This window comes from Rhinoderma darwinii, chromosome 8 (genome assembly GCF_050947455.1).
Source record: "Rhinoderma darwinii isolate aRhiDar2 chromosome 8, aRhiDar2.hap1, whole genome shotgun sequence".
Classification (NCBI taxonomy): Eukaryota; Metazoa; Chordata; class Amphibia; order Anura; family Rhinodermatidae; genus Rhinoderma; species Rhinoderma darwinii.
The window spans coordinates 14,333,714-14,348,834 of record NC_134694.1 but is presented as its reverse complement, the minus strand read 5'-3'; the positions used below and the strand labels follow the sequence as shown (position 1 = coordinate 14,348,834).

Sequence of the window (15,121 nt, the reverse complement as noted above, 5' to 3'; positions counted from 1 at the left end):
CTCCAGCGGCAGGCACACATCTCTCTGCTGAAGCAAATAAGAAGTTCAGCCGCTTCACTCACCCCCGGAACGATTTGTGAATTCTTTCGACTCTTTTTTTTTTTTTTTTTTCTATTTTTAACTCTTTGCTTTCCTACCGCTCTCTTAGTATTGTGTGATTAAAAAGTCCTTAACTGGTAGGACATGCTGGTAGGGGGCTGCCGCTATCTCATCGGACCAACATTTACACTTACAATAAGGCACTGGGATAGAGGAACCTCTAGACAGATCTTACAGGATCCAGGATAGGAATATATGTAACCAGGCAGGAAGGTGGCGTTGGTAAGATCAGGGCGGTAGTATGCACACAGTGACGTTGCCCATCCTTTCATTCCATCTGGCAGAAGAGAAGGGGTTAAAATCCATTAAAAGATAGTAATTTGAGGCTCAGGAACTGGAAGCTTTGGGAGGGGGGCAGAAATGGGAAGGAAGTTGGGGAGGCAGGAAAGGTGGTAGATGAGTGAGGGGCCTAGAGGCAACGAGTCCTGGTTAGAAGAGAGGGTTATTGTCGTCTATATACGTCATGGCGGGCCAGGAAAGGACGCCATGACATCTGCCATGGATGAACACAGGCACCTGGATGAGTCAATGTCTTGATCTTTGTATTCAGTCTTTGTTACTAGTGTGCCGCATATTAATATACATGGTGGCGGCAAGCATAGGACGCCATGAGGGTGAATCAGCCATAGATGAGATCAGGCGCGGTCGTTTGGTATTGCTGGATGAGTCCGTTTCTCTATAATACAGGTCAGTTGTGCGCTTCATTGTCACCGGCGCCTCCTACTGGTAACAACCGCAACTGCTTCTGTGTCTATTTTGTCCTTTTTTTGTTTCGCGAAGACGGAGAATGTCAGGCCCCGTCGATTCTTCCAGTAACTGCAGTCCAGATATAGGAAACGATCCATGTCCCCCAATAAACATGGCTGCCACGGCACAGACATACAGTTTTGTCATAGTTTGTGATTTAGTACTGCTGCGGCTTTGTGTACATAGTAATCTACATCCTGCGGCTCTCCAGTGAAACTACAACTCCCAGCATGCATTAACTAACTGCAGATATCAGGTCATGCTGGGAGTGGTAGTTTCAACGCAGTCGGCAAGCCCCAGGATGGAAGTCGCTGCTCTAACACATTTTGTCTTTTGCTTTAGGACATGAAGCTGCATTTGCTGCCTTCCTCTTTTGCCTGTGTAAGATCAGGGTTCTGCAGGTGGATGACCAACTCGCCATCGTCTTCAAGGTGTTTGATCGGTAAGAGACGGGCACTGAGGGTATCAGTTTACAGAAGAACTGCTCACTTTATACAATGACCGGCAGCACCGGACTCCTCAGAGCTTACAGTCCATGACGGTTCCTTCGCTGGTGGGAAAAAATTCAGTCGGCACCTTTCTTTACCCCCGTTATTGTTATTTGGTTGTCCCACAACCCGCACCCCCTTGTGGCTCCTATTTCTTTGGGGTTCAGGTTAGAGATAAAGCAGTAATTCTGGAAACAGACTTTTTATTGGGCTTCCTGTCTGTCACCGCATTGAAGGACACTACACTCAAGGTGGCTTTACACTTTAGATAGCTGTCAGCCGAACCGGCCGAACCATTGTACTACCGGCAGCTATTCCACCCCACTCCCCTATATATATATATATACACACACACACTACTCATCATATGTTTTCTATAGAGAGAAGGGAGAAAGCCGCCGCCAGACTCCTCTACTAACAAACAAAAGGATCGGGCACGTTGAAATTCAGCATTCTCCTCCGACATCTGCTATCCGGGGAGCGTTGGGACACCACCATACACATTAGATGGTCCTCTGGTGTCGCCGACATAGATCTTATCGGTGTGGCCAGCTTTAACCCCCCCACCCAAAGCCTGACATGGCTGATAACAGAAAACAATAGACTGTAATGTAAATCTAGATAAGACTTTAGGTTTAGCGTGGTAGGAAGGTTGGATAGCTGGGCTCTCACTAGAGAAGTTGATCTATTTGTGGGTCTGGCCACCTTGCTGGGGCTCCTTAATGTCGTAGTGATCCTGAACTTTCTTCTTCATCTTCTGCTCCATTACTCTACAGTTACCTCGAGGTCATGAGGAAACTACAGAAAACCTACAGGATGGAGCCGGCCGGCAGTCAAGGGGTCTGGGGCCTGGATGACTTCCAGTTTCTACCTTTTATATGGGGCAGCGCTCAGCTTGTAGGTAAAAAGTTCATCGTTGTAGGACAGTTGTCGTTTCCACACATCTTGTACATCGATACGTCTTACATTTCTGACTGTACACGGAGGCGGTGACCACCAGTGGTCTGTGGGGTCAGATACACGGCTGTTATTTAATGTCCCGTATAGACGTGGATCCCTCGTCATCTCACAGGCGTAATCTTGAGGAAGTGTCTAACATCTGGTCCGTGTTTCTGCAGATCATTCCACGCTAGAACCCAGGCATTTTGTGGACGAGAAGGTGGTGAATGAAAATCACAAGGATTTTATGTTCCTGGAGTGCATCCTATTTATTACACAGGTAAGATGTCACATTCAGCATCTGCCGCGCTCCTTCTCAGCCCTCCCATTGCCAATTTAAACTTGAGATATAGATCTGACTGTGAGACCGACTGGTTGCTATGGATGTGCTGCCTGACTACTGCATGTAAAAGGCCGTGGTTGCTCGGCAGTGTGTATCCACGGGAACCAGTTTAATGTAAAGCTGAATTGGCACAGAGCTGCCAGCGGCTATTCTTCCTTTCTGGCACACCAGTACTTCTCAATATCCTGTCAGGACTGAAATGCTATATTCTGCTCTGACATCCTTTCTCGCAAAGGATCATATTAGCGGTTGAAAGACGATAGTGTGATCCTGGCAGTAATAGTACCACTGGGGAAGAATGAGACGTGGGCACAGTCTAGTGAACGGAGAGGGCAGGCTCGCCAACATCTGTCTCATTCTGTAGCGGTGGAGTGGGGCAAATACCCAACAACGTTTGTGAACCTTCCCTTATATACTTCTTATTGGAATCTCTCCCTCCAGGAGAAGGATAAGAAGGGAAGCTGTGGGGGTTCTCAAATACGGTGCGGCTTCCCTGGAGCCTGTTTTACGGCAGCTGGCGTCTGCTGTGATGGACAGAATACAGGCTGCTATTAACGCTGATGGAGAATGCCAAGACGACGCTGCTCTACTCGTAAAGGGTGGGATTATTCCTAAACATAAAACGCGTAAGAATGTTTTAAATGTCCCCTGTCCAATTCTAAGGAGAAGTTTATTACCTTATTATTATTATTATTATCACTATCACTACCCATAGCTTTAAATGGCACCAACGTATTCTGAGGCGCTGTATAGAGAATTCATTCATGTTATTTTATTGGGGCTCACAAGCTAATTGCCCTATCAGCTCCCTAACGTTTTGCACTACTTGGATGCCAGGGGTGGAACTATATTATCAATATTGGGAGTGATTTTCCGTATGTAGTGACGAATATCCTCTTGTCTGATCGGACTACATGCTTTAATCAATAACGACCGAGGGAAATGATTGTATTTAGTCCCATAGACCTTGTAAATATACAGTGCGAGATGTGATTGTCACATGGCTGCATAGGCGCGATTTTGGAAGGAAGACGTCGTGGCGAGCGGAGACGGACACCTGATGGGGGGATACATGGGTAATATCAGAGGGGTAACTTGAAGCTCCTGGGCTCCAATGCAAAATGGGCACCCCACCATTTATAATAGTGCGCTATTTTATGTGGCAGAGAGGCCTTTGGGCCCCAACAAGAACCAGGGCCCGGGTGTGACCTCTACGTCTGCATCAACGCGCCGGGGCAATATAAGAATTGATCATTTGTGTACACGTAAGTGAATTTCAGGTTATTTTTATGAACATTTTCCAAGTTTAGATAGGATTTTTCTCACTGTATGCAGCCATGTCATACAGTTGTGGCAGGCTGTTCTCCGCTGTTATCAGCCTGACACTGTCCCGGACTTATTTTTGCTAGCCTATAGTATTTTTTAGAAAACCTCCGTTTTTAGAGCAGTGATTTTAAGGAAGTGTCTATAGTTGAAGAACAGGCTCGTGTTGTAACGGAGCAGCTATGTAAACTGCACCCACATGGTTAAAGGTTAACACATTCGTTTCATATGTCGTCACACTGCGGGGAACTCCACTGGTTGGGCGAGGCCCGCAGACTTTTGTAGAACTTCAATCTCAAGCATATATGGAGTTATTGCATCCTGGGACTTGTAGTTCTACAAAAACCTGCCGCTTGATGTGGCTTATTGCTGGGGTTACTTTGGGTTGAGAGCTCATTAGTCAGTGACCATTACCTTTCGTGAAGGTGAGTGTCTGAGCTTTTCTATGTAGCCCCCGCTTGGTCTCTGCTTCTATTTCTGCCTCTGGGACAGTGCGGATCAGAGGACAGGCTATCCCCATTGAGAAATGTATATTGGCTGTGACCCGCGGGTCACCAAGGGCCGGCACATCACTGTGTGAAGATGCTGCTACTGCAGGCAGTCATGAAAGACTATTGCCTTCCTGGAGCATTGTATGGCAGCTGCAAACCAGGCCGTATTCTTATTGTGTCTGCCTTATCCATCCGTGCTCCATAATGGAAATTTTTTACTGTGGAGTGGTAGATTTCCATATAAAACTAACGCTTAAAAAAAAAAAAGAAGCTGGTGGCTTATGTAATGAGGAAAGTAGTTAGGAATTCCCATATAATATTGCATTTAATCCCACCAAGTTCCATTAATTCTGCCAAACTGTGCCCTGTATTATGGTTTATTAGTTTCTCCCCATTTTATGCTCTTTGATGGTTGTATTACAATTCTGCCTCCCTTAACATGTAAATGTATACCCACATGCATGTATACCGCTGATGTATATGTTTTAGTAAAATTAGTCTAGTATAGAATCTAGAAAAATAGTATGGAGCTGACCCATTGACTTCAATGGGAACATCCTCTGTGACCTGTGCAGGGAGGGGGAGGAGGGAAGCTGTGTCCATCCCCTATTGTCAGTTGTGGATCCTGTGCTGTCTATATATAGGTGTTACCTGTCAGTGTAATCCTGCCTGTGATGATCATGTGATGACCGCTGAGAAGTGATCTTTACAGAACAGGAAGGATCAGTCTAGTATGAATCGTGGATTTTGTGTTCTCTATATAGAGGCATTACCAGTTATTGTAATCCTGTCTCTGATGATAATGACTTCTGATAAGTGATCTCTATAGATGAGGAAGGATCAGGCTATTGCGAATGGTGGATCCTGTGTTGTCTATATATAGGTGTTACCTGTCCGTGTAATCATGCCTGTGATGATAATGTGATGACGGCTGAGAAGTGATCTCTACAGAACAGGAAGGATCAGTCTGTTATGAGTCTCAGTGGCCAGAGGGAAAGATTCTCTGATTATTTTTTAATACATTTAATAAGATAGAAAATAAATAAAATCGCCAACGTGTTTTAAAAAAAAATCTCTAATATAAAAACGTTATTTAAACCAAAGGGCATTTTCTGATGATACATTTCCTTTTAAATGGGAACGGTGTAATGCGTCTTTTCCCCTGTGGTGGCACTGCAGGAAAATGAAACACTTGCTGCTGTATTCCTTCACAGATTACATTTGATCGTTGGGGGTCTAAGCAGTGTGATCACTTGGGGGAACATTCTAATAAGAAGGGATTGTCCAAAGCAGACGAGCCCCCTTTAAATGAATTCTCCCCTTGCAGCCGCTTCTGCCCATGCAGCCAAAGGTAAACTGCACAAATCCTCTTCGTTATGTGCAGATGTTTATACTATATCTGGGCTCAAATCGTCTGCAGGTGGAGTACCCCTTTTGGGTGATGGCTGTTTCCGTTGGTGCAGTTGTCTTCAGCTAGCCACACACATGAGCTAACAATACCTTCTATTTCCTCAAGCCCGCCATAAAAATGCTCATGCAGGGCGGCTGTAAAGGAATGTTGTACCTTTGGTGAGATCAGGACAAGTGGCTGCCAGAGTAGGGCGCCGCTTATCCCGAAAGCTGGATCGGATAAAATCCAACCTGGACGGTCTGCCAGTGACCATTGTGGGTTCCACTGGGGACAGGGACTGGTGTGAGACATTACATTCTACGTACAGCCCTACGGTATAGGTTTAGCGACTAGTAATCCCATTACTAATAATCACTTGTACAAGGACAGGACATTATTGAATGACATAATGGGGTCTGGGCTGATATATAATGAACGCTATGTAACGTCACCACCTCCACCTGATCGGTTTGCTGCATAGAATTTCTATCTTTTTACATGCGCCGCTATTAAAGGGATTTACTGGCAGCCTCCGCCTGAGGCTCGTCGATGAAGGAGCGCATTGGACGCGGTCTCAGCTGGGAGCTTTGGGGTTAAGAAAAGCGCAGCTTCCACCACAAAGGATGAGATCAGTGAAGTTTGGAATGAGCGATGCCGACTTAACGAGAGCGAGAGATGAGCGGTAATTGAAAGGCGCAGAGCATTGTGCAGCCCTCGCCTCTCCCTGCACAGACTCCGCTTCAATCTGCCCTTCTAAATTTGGAGGAGATTTTTTATTTTTTTTCCTTGCGAAGGGAGGGTTCAGATTTCTGCTGGAAGGGAAGGAACTGACAGGAAGGGGCTGCTCTCATCTATCCCTCTGCCCCCCTCCTCTTACTGACTGAGGAACCATTTACAAAAGGCTCATTCTCTGGGGAGAGCAGAGTCAGGAACGCAGAGCCTGTGAGTAATTTCCTGCTCAATATGGCTTCTCTGACTCATACAATTCCCCTGAGGTTACTGCAGGATTGGCGCTCTCCCTCCATCATGTGATGTCTCCGGCTCTTTTTCTCCTGCCGTCTCTCATGATCTCTCGCTGTATTTTCTCTCTTTTTTTTATTTTATTTTCCTCGCTGCTTTCGGTCTCTTTTTTTTTTGAAAAATTTTTTTTTAAACCTTTTGCGATTAGACCTTTTTGAAGTGGAAGCGTCATTGTTTACAACCCTGTGTAACTTCACTGTGACCGGGAGGCGTATCTGCATGTCAAAGCCAACAACAACCAGCAATGTCCCGTTATAACGTAGTGAAAAAGAAGAACATATAAAATATTCACAGCGCAATTGTACTGATACTACGGCCCCATCCAGAGCGGATTCATAGAAGATACAGCTAGTGTCCCGATATACACACATATATATATATCTATATCTCATTGGGGCGGTTAACAAGAATGGACCGGTATATATGAGAATACAAAAGCACATTGTTGTTTTTTTTTAAAGAAACAGCGCCACACTTGTCCATTAGGCTGTATGTGGTGTTACATTTCAGTCACATACAAGTGAATGTGGTTGAGGTCAATACCGCACGCAGCCTATGAACGGGAATGTTCCTGGAAGAAAGCAGCCATGTTTTTTAATCTCCTACAACCCTTTGAATTGAAATGCTAAGTCAGGACCAGGATGCGTTTAATCACCGCGCCGGATCTAGAAAATCTCCGTAACCTTTTACGCCATGAGATTTGTCATTTCTGTAGGAACAGCCCAACTTTTGCCATTACGCCTCATGCACACGACCGAGTCTGCTAAAGTGATTGGGTTCGTGAAGACTATCGGGTGCCACTCGGATGCTGTCAAAAACGGCCCGACTGGCACAACAATCATGTGCATGAGGTATTAGGGAAAATGGGGATCCAGACAAATTGGAATTGAACTAGTCCGATTCCATTATTTTGGCAGAGATAAGCGGTAACCTGTATGGTAGCTGATTATCTCCATTCCTTCACAGAAATAATTTGGCCAAGGTGAATAGGTGTGTGTGTATATATATCTAGACAACTTTAGGCATATCCATGAGATAGCAGTCCCCCCTCCCCCAGTCTTATTGACGTGCATTCATTGTAGAGAAGGGAAAAGTGATTTTTATTAATTTTGTGCAGGGAAGTCCATAGGATTGGCTCTGAATTCTACATGGTTGATCTGAGAGTCTTCTTACACAGTCCGTCATGGGCCGAGTGAACGAGCGCCGATCAGCAAGACATCTCGGCGCTCTCGTTTGCTCCTTTCACAAGGAATTCTCGTTACTACAATCCCTCGTCCACATACATTTCTATCATGTCGGCAGTAGTCTCCATGTTTACACAGAGATGAGCTGCTGACCGCGATAATATTTTCTGCTGCATAAACGATCCGATGAACGATCGTCTGCCCGTTAATTGGCCCGTGTAAAAGGGCCTTAAGTTGGTGGTTTTGATAAATTCCCCCCCCCCCCCCCCGTACGCATTAGATTATTGATGGGTCCTGCTGATTTTGACAGTCCACCCCTCACATGACTCTTTATGGGCTGTCACTGATTGACCGAGCTCTTATCACAGATGTGACTTCTGTCTGTAGACCCCTCCATGACGGCTTATTTTGGCTTTTGCTAAGACATCTGCAGAAAAAAGGTCGGTCACGTTGGATCTCCTTTGGTTGTTCATTGGATGAGTGATGGAGGGAATAGTGTGGCAGAAGTGATCGCTAGTGATCACAAAGGTTTGTGTCATCTACCAACGTCCCTTCTTGGGCATTGGACATTAGGCTCTTGTGGTCTTTCAAAGGGGTTGTTCAGGATTAGAAAAAAAGCCTCCCAGCCCGATTCAAGGTTCTTACCAGTTAAGCTTCATGAGCGATTCTGAGCGCCGTGTCCTATCAGCTTTTAGCTCGGAGATCTCTAAACTACACGTTGACTGCACTCATGCAAATTACAACCCCATTGCAATCTACGGGTTTGCCAAGCCCTTCTTTTTTTTTCTAGCGCTTTGAGGGGGTCCAGATGAGGGATCCCCAAAGATGAAAACTATTCCAAATCTAGTACATGGGCAGATATTTTGCCTGTTAAACGATTGCCCATCCACAGCATGTGGATCGGTACTCGTTTGTTCCATTTATATGGAGCAGTGATCGCGAGTATGGGGGATGAATGATCATTAATGCGATTGCTCGCCCTCATGTGCTGCTGACAAGCGACTATTTTTCTTGCCGCATAAAAGATGCGATGAGCCGATGAACAAGCGTTTGCGTGTTCACCGGCTGATCGCGGTCCTATTTACTCCCAATGATCGAGAGGAACGAGTGTTCGTCCGTCGTTGGCCCGTGTATAAGGGCTTCTGAGTCCGGGATCATGACTTGAGCCGCTCTTGACTTTCTTGAGGGTGAAGGGCAGTGACCACACGTATGGAATAGACCTAGAAGAGCAGGAAAACATTGAAGCTTGATCAGAACGGTGCTTATTCCATAGTCCTGCCCATGAATTGCATAAAATGAAATGTGTCTTGATGGGCACCGTCATGTCAATGTATTTCTCATTAGTGGCCACTTTATAGTAATTGCTTGTGGAAGAGCCGGGCACACAGAGCGGCTCCCTCCACAGTCTGGAAAGCCGATGGTTTGTGACATTCAATCTGGATTTACTGCTTGTTACTCTGAACCAGCAAATCGAAGTTTCTTCCAAGGCAAGAGTCGCGTGGGGATCCTGTTCCCTCTCTGCACTGGAGAATTGTAGCGATATCTTGGAAGTATCAGGAATAACATTAAGGCTATGTTCACACGCTAGACTAAAAACGGCTGTAAAATACGGAGCTGCTTTCAAGGGAAAACAGCCTCCGATTTTCAGACGTTTTTCGATGCGTTTTTGGAGCTGTTTTTCTATTGGCCCAACGGAAAGCAGCTCAAGAAGTGACATGCACTTCTTTTTTACAGGGCGTTTTTGTACGCAGCGTTTTTACAAATGGTGCGTAAAAGACGCCCCATGGGAATCAATGGGCAGATGTTTGGAGGCGTTCAGCCTACGTATCTTTAGCAGTTTTTTGGGGCGTTTACGGCCTGAAAAACGTCTGAAAATAAGCCGTGTGAACATACACTAATACTATTTTACCTTTTCAAGTGAATGGGATTTTTAAAAATCCCATTGAAATGTTGGTCGAGACAGCACCATTGGGGGGGCCGTGCTGCAGGTATTCCAAACCACCCGTCCTATCCATTGCATTTGTGTTTATGTTCATTTCAGTAGGGGAATGAAAAAAATAAAATTACAAATTGGTAGCAACTTTGCAAATAGTCTTAAAGGGAATCTTGACCCCTCAACGGACGGAGAGCAGGGTGCATAAACATGAAATCTTTTAATGTCTCTGTTGCCGCGTTTGCAAGTGCCCCCAATGCTCTGAGTGATGGCTTTAGCCGTCTCCTGATTGGACGCTAGAGCCGTCACTCAGAGGGGTGGGTCCTGGGAGCGATCGTTGAAGAGACGATACATGAAGAGGCCGCCTCCATGGCACTTGCGATCGCAGCACTGGGGACATTAAGACATAGATTTCTCATTTATGCAACCTGCATGGCCGTCACTGTAGGTATCATTACGCTGCACTCCCCATCCTGCATATAGCAATGTGAGCGGTCAAAACTTCTGACCGATTCCCGTTTATTTAAAAATCTTACCGTTTTGTATATACAGCTCCTATGCAGAACTATGTGTCTCAATGTTTACTCCCTCTGCTCTCTTTTTGTCTAGCCTTCAGACAGTAAAAAGAGGCCGATGTAAAGGAGTAATACATGACGGCAAGATCAGACTACACAGTTTTGTTTGTAGTCTGAAAACATAGAAACACATAGGACTGCAGAGTAGCTGTAAACTCAAAACGGTAGGACATTTTAAATCAAGACTTTGCAAAACTGCTTCATTTTAGTTGCATTGGAGCAATAAAAATAATGGCTGGATATCGTTTGGAAGGAAATAATGACATCAAGGTCTCAAGTTTTCCTCTGAGGTCTTGAATGGCAGCTACTAAACATATTCTACAAGAAACTGTTCATCTATTGGTGACTTGTCTGTAATCGTGCGATTTCATCACCTCTGATCATTATTTCTCTTCCAGATGAAGACCGGCCCTTTTGCAGAACACTCCAATCAGCTGTGGAACATCAGCGCCGTTCCGACATGGTCCAAAGTCAACCAAGGCCTCGTCCGCATGTACAAGGCAGAGGTGAGTCACATTGGGGTCTGCTGGCGATCTTTGGGATCATGTTTACAGTTGTATTGCATGTTACCAGATCATTTTTTGCTTTGATCCCATCATTATTATTTATTTAAAGGGATACTATGAAAGGAGCCGAGTCCTCCATCATTTTTTCAGGAGAGACATGTGCCAATTTTGTGGGATGCAGCGCTGTCCACCTGTGTTATCATTTTACTGAATATAGGGCTGCTTGTGAAAGGGGAAGTTTTGTAACAGACCACACGCTGAGAGATCGTGAAAGACTCCGGCTCAGCACACCGTAGATTCGTACAGAAAGCCTATGACGTCAGTAACTCCTCTGTCTGTAACCACGGCCATAGGGTAAATTCTGCAGCTTTCTTCTTCCATCGTGCTCATAACAAAACCTACATCATACTGACCTCTCTGCTTGTCCGAAAAACATTGGTGACCGCACAGATATTTGAACTGTGGGTTTCTATGACCACAAAGAAACCAAGCGCTGTCGTGTTAAAACCTTACAGATCCGTTTATATACTGCCTGCTGTGTATCCAAAACCTCAGTGTCAACCACAAAACCCATAGTTTGCCGTATCAAAGTAGAGTGCACGGCACTGGTGTGTGCCACGGTGTTATGTGCGAGAGGTCGGTGTAGGCACGCGGGTAAACGCAGAATATCCATTTACTAGTGCACGTTGTGTAGAACTGGCCATACACAGACTATGGCTTCCCCACAAACATGCTTGATTAATTGGCCACGTGGGCATGTTCACTGCCAGGGGGAGACGTGTCTTTTTAAAGTCCCATTGACACATTGCAGCAATGGACCCGCTACATTTTTCTTTAGTAATGGACTAAATCCCAACACGTTCCTGTTGACCTCTTTCTAGCCCGGTGTGTCGAGCATTGGAAACCTTACAGGACGGTGCAGCCATGGAAGAGGTCAACAGCGTCCATCGCAAGACAAAACCACGTGTATATTTAATGTTCCATTCTGCAGTGTTTCGTACGGGTTTCCACTTGTAGCGGTTCGGCTTTTTGCCGAACCATATCTTAGATTTTTGCCGAATGCTCCGTCACCTGCCAGCTTCTACCCCTGACTTCTCCTTTATGTTCAGCTCCGCCAAATGTGCATGTTATTTTAATAGAACAAGGGAATCGGGCGCCGCTTATCTTAAGGATAAAGTCTATAATCCAGCCGGTGAGATGCCCGGTCAGATATCGTAGAGCCGCCTGGATATTAGATTTTCCGCAGACAATTCTGTCTGTCGGAGCCCGAGATGTTTGGTAGCTGCTCGTCTCGCTGCACATTTGGCTAATAGCTGTTTGGAGCCGTGACTATGTAATGTGTATGACGCCCGTCTGATGCATTCGAAATTGTTCGATCTCTAGAAACTGCCTCCATCCTGTGCGTTTCATGGCTTTTTGATAGGCCATTACTCATATATATATATATATATATATATATATATATATAAGAATCTCATTTCCCAGTAGAAGTTGGTTGCATGGAGGAGCAGCTCTAGTTTTATGGTCTCCTGGTGGGATGAGAATGCACAGAGAGGGGTGACAGAAGACCCATACACTCCTCAGGGAAGCAGGGGTTAATGTATCTGGGTTCTGTTACCACAGGCTTGTTTGTTAACCCGTGAAAGGGGCGAGCACTGAACTGAATAGAATTACTGAGGTGAAAAGTTCCTGGAGCTCTGGATCAGTCCTTCCTCCTTCTCCCCCCTCGGCCGCCGGCTCCACATCCTGTGTAAAGTTCCACCCACATACCTCTGTAATCTGGGAGCCAGTCTCTTGGAAGTCTGTGCTGTCTCCTTCCTGCTAAGAAGTCTCTGTTCCCGTCTGTCCCTCCGTTTACAGAGTCCAGGTGCGGGCAGGAACAGTGGGGTCTACCTGAGCAGTGCCGGGGGGACCTCTGCCTGTGCCCAGTGTACTGAAGATCTACATCTGGGTGACACCCCATGTGGCCTCTGTGACACCGTTATAAAGACTCCAGGAGGATAATCTACATATAAAGTACGACCAGTGTATATGTAGAACTCAGGGACTAGTTTATCTAGCGCTGGGCAATTTTGCCAAAAAATCTAGATTTCTTTCAAAGCGAAAGAAGATTTTGGATTTGAATCTCCGTTTTTCTTATTTTTGTTAAATTAACTGAAAAAAATACAAAGACACAATTCAATCAGTTATTTTCTTTATATACATAACTTTCAACATATATTTTTTATTAAAAATGTATATCCAACAAAATCATGTCATCTCTCCCCAAAGTGCCGGTTCGGCGCCATCTACGTGGGTGGCCCTGCTGCAAGTTAGACTGCTCTCTCCGGCATTGCGGCTGAGGCGGTGACGGGCAGAGAGGGAGGTTAGTGCATGCAGTGCACATGGCGGAAGCGGACTGAAAAGCTCCTGCTCCTCATACAAGATACTCAGAGGCAGAGCCAGGACTACAGGGAGCAGACGAGTCAGTGGGGTGGAGCTTATCAGACGAGTCAGTGGGGCGGAGCTTATCAGACCAGTCGCCGGGGTGGAGCTTCCTCCTGTAGCTCGGCGTGACGGCGCCATTGGGGAATCTATTTCAATGATTCTGTAAAAAAAATAAAATAAAAATAAGTTCATCCTTGAAGCCTCTAATTTTAACGGCCAAATAAGGTATTGCCTCGCAACTACTTTCCCAAAGTCTCCAATAAAATAAAAAAGGTATGTATACTTCTGCAACCATTTTTTATATTGCTTCAATGCACCTAAAATAAAAAATGAAGCAACTTTGCAAATAGTGTTGATTAAAAAAAATATTCTACCATTTAGTTTTTTTATGTAATCCTATGCATCTCCATGGTAACAGACTGCACGCTAACCCCTGTGTGTAGTCTGATCCTGCATTCATGTGTAAGAGGGACCAATTATCGGCTAAATGAGTGTCCACAGAGCGCTTATTCCCGATCATTGCAAAGGCTCAATCATCGGCTGATTCTAAATGCCCAAAATACCAAAATATTATTGTTGTCGGCAGCACATCTTCCTGCAAACTGTGAGATGTGATAATAATGTATGGGGACGAGTGATCGTAGTAACAAGCGCTCGTCCTCATCCAAAGCTACTTTAGACAGGAGCAAACGAGCGCCGATCACGAGCTGTCTCCTTGATTGGCACTCGTTTACACGGCCCACGTCTGGCAAACTAAGACGACCCTTAAGCCTTATTCACACGAGCGTATTTCACGTCCGTGTTACGCGTGTTAAAGCAACAGATGCCACCCGGACCTATGCAATTCAATGGGGCCATTCAGACATTCAGTGTTTTTCATGCAGTGTGTATCCGCTGCGTGAAACTCACTGCATGTCCTATTGTGCGTTTTTTGCGCATCACGCACCCATTGAAGTCAATGGGTCCGTGATTCACGCAACAGTTGCTAAAGAAATGATGAGAAAATGAAAAAAACCTTCAGGTTTTTCCTGCTGACGTAAAAAACGCAAGGCATACGGATGACTTATGCGCGTAAAAAACAGACGCGCACCGTACACTGATGCCACACGGAACTGCAACGCAGGAAACACGCTGCGTTTTTTTATGCGCGCAAAACTGATACGCTCGTGTGAATTAGGCCTTACTCTAATCCCTGCTAACCTACAGACCGTAGAAGAGGAAACCGAGGAGTCACACGTGGCTGCAGGATCAGACTACGCAGGGTTTGTGTGTAGTCTTTAACTAATGGAGACAAATTGGGCTGCAGAGGAGCTGTATACACAAAATCATATGATATTTTATGATCAAAACGACTGAATTTCCAAGTTTGATTTTTTTTTTTTTTTAATTTTAGATGCATTGGAGCAATATAAAAAAAATGTTGCAGAATTCTACATACCGTTTAAAATAACAATAAAAGAAAATGTTTTCTCTTCCCATTAAGCCTCTCCCTTTATATGAGCAGCATTGGTAAGACCAGGAGCAGATAGTGGTCCTGTAGTTGCGCATTGCTCAGGGGCACCGCAGCTGAGTGGGCCCACAGGCTCCCCTTAGACGATAGGGATGAGCAGTTGACCCCCGCCTGGAGCCGTCTGCGGAGTGGATTACTTTCAGTCG

At 45.3% G+C, this 15,121-nt stretch overlaps 1 protein-coding gene across 3 annotated transcripts in view; it reads left to right on the top strand.

Annotated features, from left to right (window-relative positions):
* The window catches only part of PTPA (protein phosphatase 2 phosphatase activator), a 34,075-nt gene that overhangs the window by 15,244 nt on the left and 3,710 nt on the right, over window positions 1-15,121 (top strand). For all 3 annotated transcript variants that reach the window (XM_075835200.1, XM_075835202.1, XM_075835201.1), the window contains exons 6-9: window positions 1,189-1,288; window positions 2,111-2,235; window positions 2,453-2,553; window positions 10,931-11,038. In XM_075835200.1, coding sequence (XP_075691315.1) covers window positions 1,189-1,288; window positions 2,111-2,235; window positions 2,453-2,553; window positions 10,931-11,038 — 434 coding nt within the window. The remainder of the gene's footprint in view (window positions 1-1,188; window positions 1,289-2,110; window positions 2,236-2,452; window positions 2,554-10,930; window positions 11,039-15,121) is intronic.